This window comes from Aureobasidium melanogenum (genome assembly GCF_000721775.1).
Source record: "Aureobasidium melanogenum CBS 110374 unplaced genomic scaffold scaffold_6, whole genome shotgun sequence".
Taxonomy (NCBI): domain Eukaryota; kingdom Fungi; phylum Ascomycota; class Dothideomycetes; order Dothideales; family Saccotheciaceae; genus Aureobasidium; species Aureobasidium melanogenum.
The window spans coordinates 756,109-770,420 of NW_024470058.1; the positions used below are offsets into that span (position 1 = coordinate 756,109).

The 14,312-nt window shown below is 50.4% G+C and overlaps 6 protein-coding genes across 6 annotated transcripts; 2 read left to right on the plus strand and 4 right to left on the minus strand.

Annotated features, from left to right (window-relative positions):
* Positions 1-1,441: 1,441 nt before the first annotated feature.
* Positions 1,442-3,224, minus strand: M437DRAFT_44697 (S-adenosyl-L-methionine-dependent methyltransferase; the record flags this gene model as incomplete). The annotated part of the gene is made up of 2 exons (XM_041020948.1): positions 1,442-2,917; positions 3,024-3,224. 2 exons carry the CDS (start codon positions 3,222-3,224, stop codon positions 1,442-1,444), a joined length of 1,677 nt encoding a protein of 558 aa, XP_040881365.1.
* Positions 3,225-3,819: 595 nt separating this feature from the next.
* On the plus strand, positions 3,820-6,669 carry M437DRAFT_44875 (uncharacterized protein; the record flags this gene model as incomplete). Its single annotated transcript, XM_041020983.1, has 3 exons — positions 3,820-4,517; positions 4,686-6,028; positions 6,122-6,669. 3 exons carry the CDS (start codon positions 3,820-3,822, stop codon positions 6,667-6,669), a joined length of 2,589 nt encoding a protein of 862 aa, XP_040881366.1.
* A 406-nt stretch (positions 6,670-7,075) lies between these two features.
* On the minus strand, positions 7,076-8,227 carry M437DRAFT_44734 (carbon-nitrogen hydrolase; the record flags this gene model as incomplete). The annotated part of the gene is made up of 2 exons (XM_041020958.1): positions 7,076-7,362; positions 7,453-8,227. The coding sequence occupies 2 exons, from the start codon at positions 8,225-8,227 to the stop codon at positions 7,076-7,078; spliced, it is 1,062 nt and encodes a 353-aa protein (XP_040881367.1).
* Positions 8,228-8,719: 492 nt separating this feature from the next.
* M437DRAFT_45081 (Bet v1-like protein) lies at positions 8,720-9,293 on the minus strand (the record flags this gene model as incomplete). The annotated part of the gene is made up of 3 exons (XM_041021019.1): positions 8,720-8,793; positions 8,850-9,179; positions 9,239-9,293. The coding sequence occupies 3 exons, from the start codon at positions 9,291-9,293 to the stop codon at positions 8,720-8,722; spliced, it is 459 nt and encodes a 152-aa protein (XP_040881368.1).
* Positions 9,294-9,738: 445 nt separating this feature from the next.
* On the minus strand, positions 9,739-10,593 carry M437DRAFT_83282 (formyl transferase; the record flags this gene model as incomplete). Its single annotated transcript, XM_041027903.1, has 1 exon — positions 9,739-10,593. One exon carries the CDS (start codon positions 10,591-10,593, stop codon positions 9,739-9,741), a length of 855 nt encoding a protein of 284 aa, XP_040881369.1.
* A 1,344-nt stretch (positions 10,594-11,937) lies between these two features.
* M437DRAFT_44718 (glycoside hydrolase) lies at positions 11,938-13,167 on the plus strand (the record flags this gene model as incomplete). The annotated part of the gene is made up of 2 exons (XM_041020953.1): positions 11,938-12,086; positions 12,216-13,167. The coding sequence occupies 2 exons, from the start codon at positions 11,938-11,940 to the stop codon at positions 13,165-13,167; spliced, it is 1,101 nt and encodes a 366-aa protein (XP_040881370.1).
* Between the last annotated feature and the right edge of the window lie 1,145 nt (positions 13,168-14,312).

The window sequence follows — 14,312 nt, forward strand, 5'->3', positions numbered from 1 at the left end:
GTGTATTTGATAGAGGAAGCTCGTACGGAGCTTTGAGTGGTAGTTGGATGCCTTGGTCGTCAGGAGCTGTGGCGAACGCGAGATCGAAGACAAACAGACACAACGTAAGAAGCGAGACTAGGATTTTGATACTGAATGTCATGATCAAGGTGTCATCAGGATGTAGAGGCCAAATTCGACAAGCGTGTCGTCGATGTATCTTTAGGCCAATGTTGCCTGCCGTCACACGCTCACGTTGCTTTAGCATCAGTTGCGAACGTGTTGACATCATTGCCCATATCACCATCCCCCCTCGATTCAGTCTGTCACAGGTAGCTGTAGGAATGCACAATGGATTCACGAAAAGTATGATTCCCCAGAGATGCCCAACTGAAGTCAACCCCAATGGTTAGACTCGTTTCCAGACACAACTGTGCATTTCAACAGCTTGCATTTCTCTTGCACCTGGAGGTGGAGATTCATCTCTACCCATCCTGCAGAGTGACCGCACCAGGTACATCAACCTCCCTCCACTTCTCCCTATCAATCCTCGAAAACATCCCCAATACCCAATGCCATCAAGCCGTTCGACTTACCGACGGGTGCCCTGGGTACTCCAAACAATATTGCTCAAACGCCTTTCTCAGATATTTTTCTTCCTGCTTGCTATCAATATATAGAGCTCCTATTGCGTGTTTGTGGGAGCATGCTTCAGGGATATATGCTTGTAGATAAGAAAGGGGAAATTGACCATATCGCCCTGATTCCAGTTTTCGGCGCATGCGTTGGGAGATAGCGCCGCGGGTGAAGGCTTTCAGACGGTTATCCTCGATATCAAGGGTTAAGGGGTATAAATGGTCTTCAGGTTCAAGTTTCCTGTTGGATACTTTTTGTGGCGACGTTGAGCATAGTCAGGGCTTGAGAGGACGTCGCTGTAGTGCGAGATCGTGGACTTGGTACATTCCACCTAGCGACATAGGTCTACGAGTGTGTATTTGAGGTTCGCGTAAATGATGTTGCAGTACGTGAATCAACTCTGCATATCTCTGGTTTCAAGCCACGCTAGCGGCACTCAACAAAGAAGAGACGTGAGAATTGGTGGCTTCGTAGGAAACAGGTTTACTTTCTCGTGCAGTAAGAAATAGAAAATGATTGCCGGTGTGCATGAGTCCATTGCTTGAACCTACATTGATGGACATGTTCCATCGGTAGCCTGGTCGCAGTCGTCTGGAAGGATATTGCCATGCTACAAAATAGAACGTTATTTCCAGCAGCGATCGATACCAGGCGGGAACAGTTTAGCCATATGAAGGACGAAATGTCTCGAACGTTGCGCTGGTTCTTCACCGAGCGATCTTTGCACGCAATGCGTGGGGCCAGATGACAGGCTAAAAAGCGAGTATAACAAAACCCAGCGTAAGACGAGGCGAGATTGAGCGGCGCATTCATCTGCGACGATGATTTAGTCGTCGAAACCTCCCCACTCTTCTTCTTCATCTCCATCATCTTCATCGTCCTCTTCATTTTCACCTTCGCTGACGCCGTTCTCAACATTTGCTTCGGAGGTATCCGCGTCAGGATCTCTGACGAAGCCAGCAACGAAGAAGCCCATAGTTCCCTCATCAGTGCCTCTTTCGCAGCGAATGCAGGCATCTGCAAGGACGTCCGCGCTGACCAGGCCTTTATGACCTCGGAGTGCTTCCTTCGAAGCTTCGGGATCACCTCTTCTTGCCCATATCTTCATGCCGTCCACTTGATTCTCCCGCGTCATGAGCTTCCAGCCACGTTCTTTAGCAATCTTCGAAGCTAGAGCCCTAACGACAACATTCTCGTTCTCCTCTGCATGGATAGAACATGTTGAATACGTGACCTTGGTGGCGGCTGGGAAGGCGAAAGCATGAAGTACAATCTTGAGCTGGAATCCAGCAAGATTGTTCAACCTGGTCTTGAGTTTCTCTTCATCGTTCTCGAGCTCGGCTGCTTGTGGGGTCTCTTCGCTGAGCTCATCATTGGTCTCCTCAACGATCGGGACTGGAACCTCGACAGCTGTGCTTGCCTTTCTCTTTCGCTTCTTGCTTGACGGAGCAGGAGCAGATGAAGGCAGTGACGGCAAGTGCAAAACTGCAGTGTCATCACGACCGATGATACCACTACCTGAACAACTGGGGTCAAGCAGGAGAGCACCAACGTCAGCAAATTCTTGCGAACGAGGATCCAGTTTTGTAAAGTCTTGGGAAGCCTTCACGGTGATGATTTTGCTAGCACCAGCCAGCTTGACCATCTTCTCCAGTGTTTGAGCTCTGATAGGGTTGCGCTCGCAAGCTGTGACAGATGCCTTCAACCCGTATGATTTTTGTGACGACAGAATTGCAGCAAGATGTGTAGTCTTGTTGCCAGGTGCCGCACACGCATCGATCACCTGCCCATCCTTAGCCTGAGGGTCCAGAAGATAGGCAGGGAAGCACGAGGCTTTGTCCTGAAAGATGATCTCGCCGGCATGGTACGCAGCATGCTTGGAAAGATCTATTGAAGGAGGGATAGCAACGAGGTTTGGGATATGCTCGTCCAAATAGATGCCACGGGGAGTAGTGCTGAGCTCCTTCAACGATGAGACCTTGGTAAAATCGGCGAAGAAAGTGCTTTGTGCCTTCTCCATGGATGTCTTTACAGCATTGACACGAACCCATCGAGGGTGGAACGCCTTAGTGCCGTTCGCACTTGCTTCAGCACTCTCATCTGCAGCGGTCGCGTTGATGTGAGCACGGAAGGCATCCAAGGTTGCGAACCTGCCCTTGATGCGACATTTGGTAAACTCGGCGTTCAATCTGGCCTTGTGACGAGAGATGGCGAGATTCAGAGGATGCGATTTAGGAGCTGCAACTCCCTTTTTGGCTAGAATAAGATCGTGACATAAGAGCAGTGCAAGAGTTGGTGTCAGCTATAATGAAGTCAGCCTCGTGTTGAAAAAGACTATTGTTCTTGTTCGCTGTGAATCGATTGACCCAAGGACTGGACACAGAAAAAGAGCGTCGAGATAATATCACCTTTTTCTCGAGTTTTAGAACATCGCTCTTTTCAATGACTTCTTTCAAAACCGAACTCCATTTTGTGGTTTCGGCAACCAGAGCGAAGATGGCGCCAGGAGAACTTTTGAGATCTTTCTTGCCAAAGATGCGATTCTTCAACGAGCCGCCCTTTGCCTCTGCATTGGCGAGGATGTCGGAAGCTTCGTAGTATAATGACATTGTTGATGAAGTTATGGAAGACTAGAAATAAAATTTGTCCGAGAAAGAGCGTATCGCAGCCGTATCGGCTTCGGCGTCTTCAAACAGCATCGGCTGTCTCAAGGCTCACGGGACATCTGTGATGATCTTTGACACTTCCATGGAGGGTGGTATACCATCTCACGAGTTGAATCTTGGTTCCCACAAGCTTTTTCGGCACATGATCAAGCATTCAGACGATATGTCATTGGGTTGTATTTGGTGGTGGATGGATTGCCAAGGCCGTGCTCAGCCACAGCGATCTGACATTTGTAAACGTTGTTGGACGCCTCTGTGATGGCATCCGGCCGGTTCAGTCGGAATCAAAGTCAAAGCTGGGGCTCTTTCCAGGTCATTGAGGCTCACCATGGAATCGTTCAGGCTGACTGTTGCAACTAGCAGAAGGCCGACACTTCCGCCCAAAGGCTGACCTCATTCTCTCTATATATATATCTGTACTATACCTCTACGCCCTCTTCCTAGAGCTACGGCACCTACCATTCTTTCGCGCTTCCTGCGTCTGGGTCCATACATCACCGTGTGTTGGTCCTAGCAACCAATGTATACATGAATCAACATGTCTGGCACACACCCAAGTCCCGAACGGCGGCCGCGAGCACTCGCCGAAATCAATTTCAACAACATCATCAATGACACAGCAACGTCATCCGAGGATGAGGCCCCCGAGATTCGAGCCATTGCACCGGCCGAAGCACAATCGCTTGTCGGAGTCAGTCTTGGACGAGCCCAAACCCATCTGATCTTGCCTCACACCCCGGCAGCAGAGAAGCAAGCAGCCATTGACGAGCAGGGCGGCTTCTTTGGCGGTCCGCAAATCCAAGACGATGCAGACCTGGAAGATGACGATGCACCTACCCAAGAACAAGAGCGTGTGGCTAGACCAGTGACAAGAGACGGAGGGCTTGTGCAAGAGAGGCCGACAACAGGGCAACGAGCGCCGGCCACCACAACAGGAGAGACGACGGTGCGCCTACCTTCACCATGGCGTGCCGGTCCCAAGAAGTTCAAGAGGACAGATGAGAGTCGCTCCGTGCTCAAGGATGGTTTCCGCCGACGAGCTTCTTCGACTAGTCCCTCTGGAATGGGAGTACAGATCGACAACTGGCGAGATGCCCTCAAATACAGTATACACAACTTGACCTCGCCCTTCTCCATCGCTCATCCGCAAGAATCCGATCGCAAGACTCGTCCAACCAACAGACAGAGACGATCAGGCTCTCTGTTCGCATCCTTGGCTTCGCTGTCCTCGTCCTCGTCTACCTCTATCCTGCCCACAAGACCTCGCAGAGGCAACAGCATTGCTGGCGCATCTACCGAGCCACAACCTCCTTCTCCAGAGCATCCTCCCACCATCCTCTCGGAAGAGCATGAAACGAACCAACCGCATGTGTTACAACACCCAAAGACCATGCCTGTTCAGAGAAGTCCCCCGTCGGACGAGTCCACCTCTAGTAATGGCAATCCTAGATTTGCGCCAATTCGCCCAGCCACCTCCAGGACAACCAGCGGTCAACCTGAAAGCACCCTAAGCCCTATGGCTAGAGTCAATAGTGGCAGAAGTCATCGAAGCCTGCGACGCTCTGCTTCCGATACATCCCTACAAACCTTCCGCACCCTCTCGCGAGTACCTTCCCTAGGCGATGACAGCCGCTTCGAACATGTTCAAGCACAGGTCAACAGCAGGATGAAGGCCATCAGGGATAGCTGGCAAGATACTAACATTAGACTGCCGTTGTTGCCCTCATTCGCTTCTCTATCCGATCTTTCTCTCACGCGCGGGAACTCGGTCTCAAAGAAGAGCCAGATTTCAAATCCTGGCTCTTCCAGCAGTGCTCTACCATCATCTGCAAATCAGAGGCGCAGCGCAAACTTACCCAGAGGATCAACAGCCCCACATGCGAACAAGTCTGCTCAACAGCACCCTCATTTCTCCAAAGCGCTTGATGAATTGACCGGTGATGTTGTTGTACTTGGAGGCTACCGTGGCTCTATATTAAGATCCGCCGAGCCGCCTCATAGACAGCTTTGGGCGCCGATTAAAGTCGGCTTGAATGTAAGGAAAGTAGACCTGGAAGTCGGCCTTGATGCCGACGCTGATGAGAAGGCTACCGAGAAAATCATCCCAGGCGGGATGCTTTCTCACATCGGCCCTGTTGACATATCTAGACGCTTGTTCAAACGTATGCGTGCCTCTGAGAATGCCAAAAGTCGAAAGCTACGCGTTCATGATTATGGTTATGATTGGCGACTGGAACCAGCGTTTTTGAGTAAACAGCTTATTGAATTCCTGGAGAAACTGCCATGCAACAAACCTGGCACTCCCAAGGAAAAGCGTGGTGCGACCGTCATTGCGCATTCTCTAGGTGGCCTCATCACGAGACACGCTGTGAATCAACGGCCTGAATTATTCGCCGGAGTTGTATATGCGGGTGTACCCAGGACCTGCGTCAACATTCTCGGACCCTTCAGAAACGGCGATGATGTGCTTCTCAGTAGCCGTGTTTTGACTGCTCAAGTCAACTTCACCATTCGCACAAGTTTCGCCCTTTTGCCATTGGACGGCCGCTGTTTCTTCAACAAGGAGACCAAGGAAGAATATCCTGTCGACTTCTTTGATCCGCAAACCTGGATTGACTATCGTCTCTCTCCCTGTATAGCTCGCCCATTGCCTTCTCTCAACGAGCCCTCGCACCCCAGTGGTCTGGCTGGTGTCATGAACAGCATGGCAGGCGTCATGAGCGGCATAGTGCCCGGCCGCAAGAACAGTATATCTCGCGTAAAACAAGCACTCCAGCACCCCGCCGCGCATGCCGTCGAAGGCTTGGCCAATCCACCCGAGATGGACACTTCAGCAGCAGCTGGCAGCAGTGACAAGGCGGAAGCAAAGGGCAACATTGATTACAATGGTACCGACAATGACCCAAGCAGCACTGGGCCTTCCAAGAACTCGACGGATACACCAAACACAGATCCCAACACCTCGATTGCGACCGCCGTGACCATTCCTCGCGACCAAGCTATCGCATACCTCACCCGCGTTCTCGCCAGCGTCAAGAAATTCAAGGAAGAACTATTCTTCCACCCTCCACATGCAGAAGCCAACATCTACCCACCCGCCGCAGTCATCTACGGCAAAACCACGCCCACAGTATACGGCGCCAAAGTCACAAGCAGAGAAGCCATCAAACACGCTTCTGCATACGATAATCTTGCATTTGCCTCTGGCGATGGCGTTGTACTTGCCAAAGCTGCCATGTTGCCTGATGGATATCAGATTGCCAGAGGTGGATTGGTGAGTTCTGAGCGTGGGCATGTGACTCTGCTCGGAGACTTGGAGGCTGTAGGGAGGTGTTTGAGAGCTGTACAGGCGGCGAGGAGGAAAGGTGTTGGTATGGGTAGGGAGTAGAAACTACACAGCCGCCAAAAAAGATATCCATTCTCATGAATTTACCTTCTTGCCTCTTTTCCAAAATCTCACTCTTCAAGGTATACTGTGACTTAACAGCAGGTGGGTTACATGACTACAAAGACTAACTCTTGAGCGCTCCTCGGTTTCCACACTCACCAGCTTTATGGATCTCAAGAGTCTGTACAAGCCAGGCCCCGCTACAGCAAAGGCCAAAAGAAAGAAACGCAGATGCTCACTCGATCATCGTGTTTGTTGTGTTTGTTGGGCACATCTAGCAGATAACCAGGCTAGTATCCGAATCATCGATCGTGCCTATCTCGAAACCGAATCGAAGCTTTCGATATCCTTATGACTTCGTTCAACTACTTCCTCATATTCACCTCTGCAAGCCTTCTCACTCCCCTCAAAAAGGCGGTGGATCCAGATCCAACCCATCAACGCTTAAATGGAACGCATCATTCCTCGAATAACTTCCCGCAACATCCATATCCAATCGTCCCCTCTCACAGTCTTCGAAATCTGCTTCTATGCAGGAAAACCCATCTTCTACTTCCCACATGCTGGGTGCGAGGACTTCTCCTAATGGGCCAATGATACAGGATCCTCCTCTGCAAACGAATTCGTCTTCTTCAGCAATGGCAGAGGAGGAAGAGGTGGGTCCAGAGGGGTCAGGCAAAACGAGTTCATTGCCTTCTTCCATGACGACGGATTTTCTGCGACGAGAAGGAGAGGTAGAAGAATGAGTCGAGGCGGCAACAGGTTCATTCTCCACCTTCTTACCCGCAGAAATCCAGGCAGGCAAATGACTCTTCCGCACACACTGATTAGCAGAAAGCACAAACGCTCTGCTCTCCGCCGCAACCGTCCTCATCAAAGGCTCCCAAGTATCCCTCGCATCAGCCGTAGGCGCCAAGTACAAATTCACGTTTTGCGAGTACAGCGAGTAGCGCAGTAGAGGCATGTAGTTTTCCCAGCAAATCGCGGCCGCGAGACACAATTTCACACCTTTGATTTCGGTGGTGACGGCGCGGAGGGAGGAGGGTTGACCTTGTGCCCAGACTAGGCGTTCTGAGCCTGTAGGCATGACTTTTCTGCGCTTGCCGATGCAGCCTTGGCGAGGACAGATGTATACAGCACCGCAATAGAGACTTCCTCCACTGCGCTCCACAAGGCCAGTAACGATAAACACGCCCGTCTCGCGAGCAAGGCGTTCGAGAAACTCTCTAGTGCCATCGCCACGATACTCGCGACCTTGTGCGACAGGAAGTTTGCGGTTCACCCAGTCATCGCCGGCACCGAGGGGTGTATCGCCTAGATCGACAGCAGCGTGGAAGTATTCGAGGAATTGACTGCGGCCGTGAGGAGCACGAGCTCCAACCGAGGCGCCAAAGTCGCAGGTGCGTGGGTAGCCGCCGAGGTAGGCCTCAGGGAAGAGGATCAGGTCGACGGATTGCGAAGCTGCTTTGCGGGTTGTTGCAGCCAATGCATCGAGGGTTTGTTGTAGAGTATCCAGAGTCCTGGATTGGGAAACGGCTAGCTTGAGCTTGGAGGGCATGGTGGAGGTGATGAATTGGTCTCAGCCTTGTGGACCAGATCGAAGACGATACTGTGCACTAGGAAAGACGAGGATAAGGTGACACGCTTAGCTTTTATACAAGTCTGGAAGGGAGAAAAAAACAGCTGTGAGTCAGTGGCTACAGTAACGTACACGAGAGCTTCATCAAGGTTTCCGTGGTCACCGTGGAACGAGTGGGGGCGGGCGAGCTTTCAATCCGACTTAGGCAGCTTGTTGCGGCCAGACACCGCGGTCAAATCCCGAACACTGCGAGAGCCAACAGTGGATAACAAGCTTCGAAAAAAGGCACATGGCAAAGAAGTCGAGTGTGTGAAAGTCGGTTCTTGTCTTTCTTATTCTACGTGCAATGGGCGGCCTGTCTTTGACACCGTTTCGGAAACAAATCTCGACCGCTACCCTCCATGCTCGTCATAATCATGAATGTCATGCTGGTTATCCTCTTCCTTTCTCAAACATCTGCTGTCTCCCTCTTTACATCTTCTTAGCGGCCTTGGCGAGGTCGGCGAGAGCCTCACGGCGCTTGAACTTGGCGTCCTCAATGACACCTGGGAACGCATGTTAGTGCTGGTACTGATAAGAACAGATAAGAAGCAGGACATACCAGCATCGGCGTCAGAGGAGAAGTTGCCGGTCCACTGGACGAAAGTGCTGTTCTCGTTCTCGCCAGAGGTGACGGCGTAGCAGCGGATGGTGCTGACGACAGAGGTGTAGCTCAGAGCGGGGCTGGCGGTGATGACAGAGTAGGTGATGTAGTGGTTGAGGGAAGAGTGCTCCTCCTGCTTGACCTCGATGACGGTGCCGTCCTTGAACTGCCACTTGACAATGTCGGTCTCCTCAGAGGCGCCCTTGGAGTACTCGGCCTTGTCGAGAGCAGACCAGAACTTGTTGAAGTCCTGGAGCTTGATGAAGTGCCAGACGTGGGAAAGAGGGGCTGGTCGGTCGCAAGTTAGCGAATGCGGTTTGCGACAAGGGACAAGAACAGCTGCATACCGTTGATGACGGCCGACTCGGTGACCGAGGTGCTGGTGGGAATGGCTCCGGACATGTTGACGGTGATTAGATTGAAGTTTGAGTTTGGTGTGTTGAGGTGAATTGGCAGAGAGTGTGATGGTCTGGTCGAAATTTTTGGAGACGAAAAACGCCAGCCAGAGCGGGCAGCTGCGGGGCTGTTTGCTCAGACGTCACCACCCAAAGCGAAGGAAGGAGCTATGACAATCTGATAGAGCTCCCTCCTGAAAACCCCTGACTTAATTCAGTATGTGAAGAGTAGTCTTATTATACAGCTCTGTAAGCTCAATACAATTGAACAAAGCGATGGGCGAAAACTTCAGAAAATGGTGTCGCTATCACATTGCCACCTTTTTATATTGCATGCAAATGACCTGCCAGTATATAAACCACGCACGCTGTCCCTCCCTCTTTTTATATAACCATGAAGACGCCTCAACTATCCAAATTGCAACTAGTCATACATGGAAAGAAAATCTCGTCTAGTTGAAAACAACAGTCTTGGTGCCGTTGAGGAAGACCTTCTCCTCTGACCACCACTTGACGGCAGCAGCCAAGACCTGAGCCTCGACGTTGGCTCCCTCCTCGACAAGGTCCTTGGGCGACATGGCGTGGTTGACACGAGCGATTCTCTGCTCAATGATGGGACCCTCATCCAAATCGGCAGTGACAAAGTGAGCAGTGGCACCGGTAATCTTGACACCACGCTCGTAGGCCTGGTGGTAAGGCTTGGCGCCCTTGAACGAAGGCAAGAAACTGTGGTGGATGTTGATGATTTTTCCAGACATGGCTTCGCAAAGACCAGGAGTCAGGACTTGCATGTAGCGGGCCAGAACAATCAGGTCAATGTTGTTCTCCTTGACAAGGTCCAGGATCTGCTTCTCCTGCTCCAGCTTGGTGTCCTTGTTGACGGGAAGGTGGTGGAAGGGAATGTCGTAGTTCTTGGCAAGAGGCTCAAAGTCAGGGTGGTTCGAGACGATGAGAGGAATCTCGACTTGTAATTGCTTGTTCTTTTGACGGAACAGCAAGTCGTTGAGACAGTGGCCAATCTTGGAAACCATGATCAAAACACGAGGCTTGGCGGAGACAGGGCGAATGCTGTAGTCCATCTTCATTTGCTGAGCCAACTCGGTGATCTCAGGCTTCAAGTGCTCGGTATCCTGGGCATGGCCAAAGTGGACACGCATGAAGAACTTCTCCGAGGTAGGGTCACTGAATTGTTGCAAATCAAGAATATTGAGCTCATGCTTGGCCAGAAGTCCAGTGACAGCGTGCACGATACCAGGCTTGTCCGGGCAGGAGAGAGTTAGGTAGTGGTCGTTCGCCTTGGTTGCCATCTTGGTAGAAAAGAAGGATGCAGAGGGATTTGACTTTGATACTATTCCAAAGCGGGTCGGGGTTGTTATCCTTGAGATTATTCCAAAAGGTCGTGTAGCTCTAAACAATGAAGCCATTCAGAATCTGGATGATACTGTTTGGACTCGCCTCGCTCGTGAATATGGAAATGGCCGTCGGTCGTGTCTGGAAAATTGTGTGCACGGGCCGAGATCTGGCAAGGGACATCCGATTTTCGGCAATTCTGCACTCAGTCCTGAATAGAGACGTTCTTAAAGTCTGTTTGCAACAAGGTCATTCAATCGCAACACAACAATCAAAACAACAACAATCATCTTTCAGCTCATTTCCTCTCAGCTCATCGTGCAGACACCGTCTACATTCGCTTCATGCAAGAGTCACGATAAGGACGAACGCTGAACATGTTAGGCTCACAGGATGTATACGACGACTCTTATTACCGAAATCGATCAAGCGACGACTGAGACACCATAAAGCTCGGTCAATTGGAATCTTTTAACGCAAGGCGTTTCGTTCAACCACGCCTCGCTTGTTCACACCTACATCATGAGACGTTGTCGCGGAGTAGTATTCCACCCACACACTGCATCTCTTTGTTCCCAAAGTCCAGCCCTTGACTCAGAATCGCGACAAGCTTTCTGCACGTGTACGGCTGGGCTGCCAACGACATGTTCTGTTTCGGGAAATCCTCCAACGGTATACCGTTTATTTTCTTATCATGCTATCGAATCTGTTAAGCGGTGCCGAAGGTAAGCTGTGTAATTACTCGCCTTCACATGTTGTATACGGAGGTATAAGATCAAACCAGCCACCGCAGATGGTGTCTTTCTCCATAATCAGATACAACTTGTGGTACTGAACAAAAGACAGCTTGCAGGCCTGGCATCTTTTGTTGAAGAGTACGACGAGACCACTACTTCCTTTTCTCATTCATAATGTTTTCTTCTGCCTTTACCCTATCTTTGCTTGCTTCTTCGACCTTGCTGGTTCAAGGTCTTCCATGCGATACCTCTGGCTCCGTCTCTAGACGCGATAGCGAAGCAACAACACCAACCATCTCACGCCGAGGCAGCGAGATCGAAACGATTTCAAGACGAGGCAGCGAAATTGAAACCATCTCCAGACGAGGCAGCGAGATTGAGACCATCTCTAGACGAGGCAGCGAGGTCGAATCAACCATTTCTAGACGCAGCAGTGAAGTCGAGACGACCCTCACCAGACGCAATAGCGAAACTACCCTGGAATCACGCCAAGCTTGCGATGTCGAAGACGGAGATCCCATCAGAGGCGTCAACCTCGGAGGCTGGTTTGTCCTCGAACCGTGGATGAATTGGGAACTCGTCGGAGACACAGGCGCAGTCGACCAATGGACATTCGACCAGACTGATGGAGCCGAGGCTGCGCTGCAAAAGCACTGGGGTTCATGGTTCACAGAGTCGGACATGGCACAAATTGCCGCGTGGGGCCTCAATACGTACGTTTTACTCCATACCTAAAGCCGTTATACCGCCTGCTTCAAGCCACATCTCGACCCTTATTCAGCCTTGTATAACGGCTTCACACACAGCCTTGATGACGCTCTTTGCTAACGACTCTGAAACAGTGTCCGCATCCCCATTGGTTATTGGGCCTTCAACAACACTGACAGCCCTTACATCTCGGGTGCTGATGCGTACCTCGAACAAGCCTTGGGCTGGGCCCGTCAGTACAACATCCAAGCCCTGATCTGCATGCACGGTCTGCCTGGCTCCCAAAACGGCTTTGACAACTCTGGTCACAGAGGTGAAGCCCAATGGGCAGAGAACAGCACCAACCTTGCTGCCAGCACTGCAGTCCTTGAGTTGATGGCAGCAAAGTACGGCACTGCGGCCTACAGCGACGTCGTGTATGGTCTTGAGCTTGCCAACGAGCCCATTGTCTGGGACTACGATTCAGCCAAAAGCGCTCAGGAGTGGGCTGTCACCACCGTCCAAGCCATGCAGTCGCACATCACCAATCCCGACCTCAAGCTCATCATGCACGACGCCTTCCTCGGTGCCAAAGCCTGGTCAGCAGTAGCCCAACAGTTGAACTTCAACGCCGATAGCCAGAACTTTGTGCTCGATGTGCACTTGTACCAGAACCAGGGCGGCGACACTTCAAACATGGATCAAGACCAGCACATCGCTACTGTCTGCGATTACCCCAACACTCAGTTTGTTCCCGAGTCCGCCAACCTGCCCGTCATCGTCGGTGAATTCAGCGATCAGACCAACATCTGCGTTGATGCTTCTGGCAATGTTACTGCAGGAACTTCTTGCTCTACTGACGGCTGCCAATGTTCCGCTCAACTTGACCCCTCTGAATGGAATGCCGACCTCGTGGCCGCAACCAGAAAGTTCATGGAAGCTCAACTTGACATCTTTGAAGAGTATTCCAATGGCTGGTTCTTGTGGAGTTACACTGGTCCTGGTGCTTGGGGCTTGGGTAACTTGTTCAAGAACGGTGTTGTTGGTCCTGATCACATTACTCAGAGACAATACCCTGCACAGTGCAACTCGACGAGTTCGAGCTGAGGAATGATACAAAGGAAAACTTTGGAAGAATAATCGTAATGAATTAATGAATACGCGCATATAGTTAGATCTTTTTTTCCCTTTCTCTTGTTTATACTTGATAGAACTTTTGGTTAGATTTTTTTGCACTCTTTACTACAAAACTCAATACATCAACATTTACACCTCTGACAATTTGGATCATCAATTCCTTCTGTGCTTTTCTTCCATTTTTCTCTCCTCTACGAAATAGAACAAATCCCAATTCTTCAACACACACCCAAGCAAAAGCCACAACGACCATGTCATCATCCTTTTTCAGATTTACTTCACCCATATCGTTTGCTGTCTCATAAAATCCGTCCAAATCAAGCCACAGAAATGCCACAACTGAAGAAACAAGCTTTATGTCTCGGCACGATGGGAGAAGAAGATAATGCCCAATTTTTACGATCTACGAGTTACGCTTTTCGGGTATCCGCTTGAATCGTTTTTTTGTGAGAATCCGGCCGGCCTTGGGGAATTCAATCAAAACCGCTCAGGGACTGGAAGGATGTAAGGTTTAACGGTCAAGACATCCACTTCACCATGTCTATTCTGTTTCCAAATGCTTTATGTAGATCTGTGTCTCTCTTCCCCCTTCTCCTTAGGCCCTTTTCACGACCAAGCTTTGATAGTCACTGGCATCCCACATCTTCCAAATGCCCATTGCAGATCGATGTTTACTCCTCTTTTCCATGTGCCACGAGCGAGGACTAAAAGTCATGACTTTTACTAAAACTTTCCAAATGCTTACCTATGTAGATCGCGTTTCTCCTCTTATGAGAAAGAAGCCTTTTACAGTTAAGAACAATCACCAACGTGCACTTTTACTTCCAAATGCTCGTTTCGATCTCGCGCGAGGAAGGATAACAGCGAGAGCGCTTCAAACCAGTCAAAAGACATCCTACTGTCTTCCAAATGTCCCCGTAGATCTCTTTCTTGCTCACGAGACCTTGCTCGTTTTTTTTTTTAACCTCCAAAATGTCCCAGGCAGATCACTCTTCCTTCCAGTATCAGTCCGCGACTCACAAGACTCGCATCATGACAATTTGCTCTTTCACGGCCGTAAAAGAAGATAGGTCACAGAAAACGTTTTTAACAAGCGGATAAGATTATACACCATG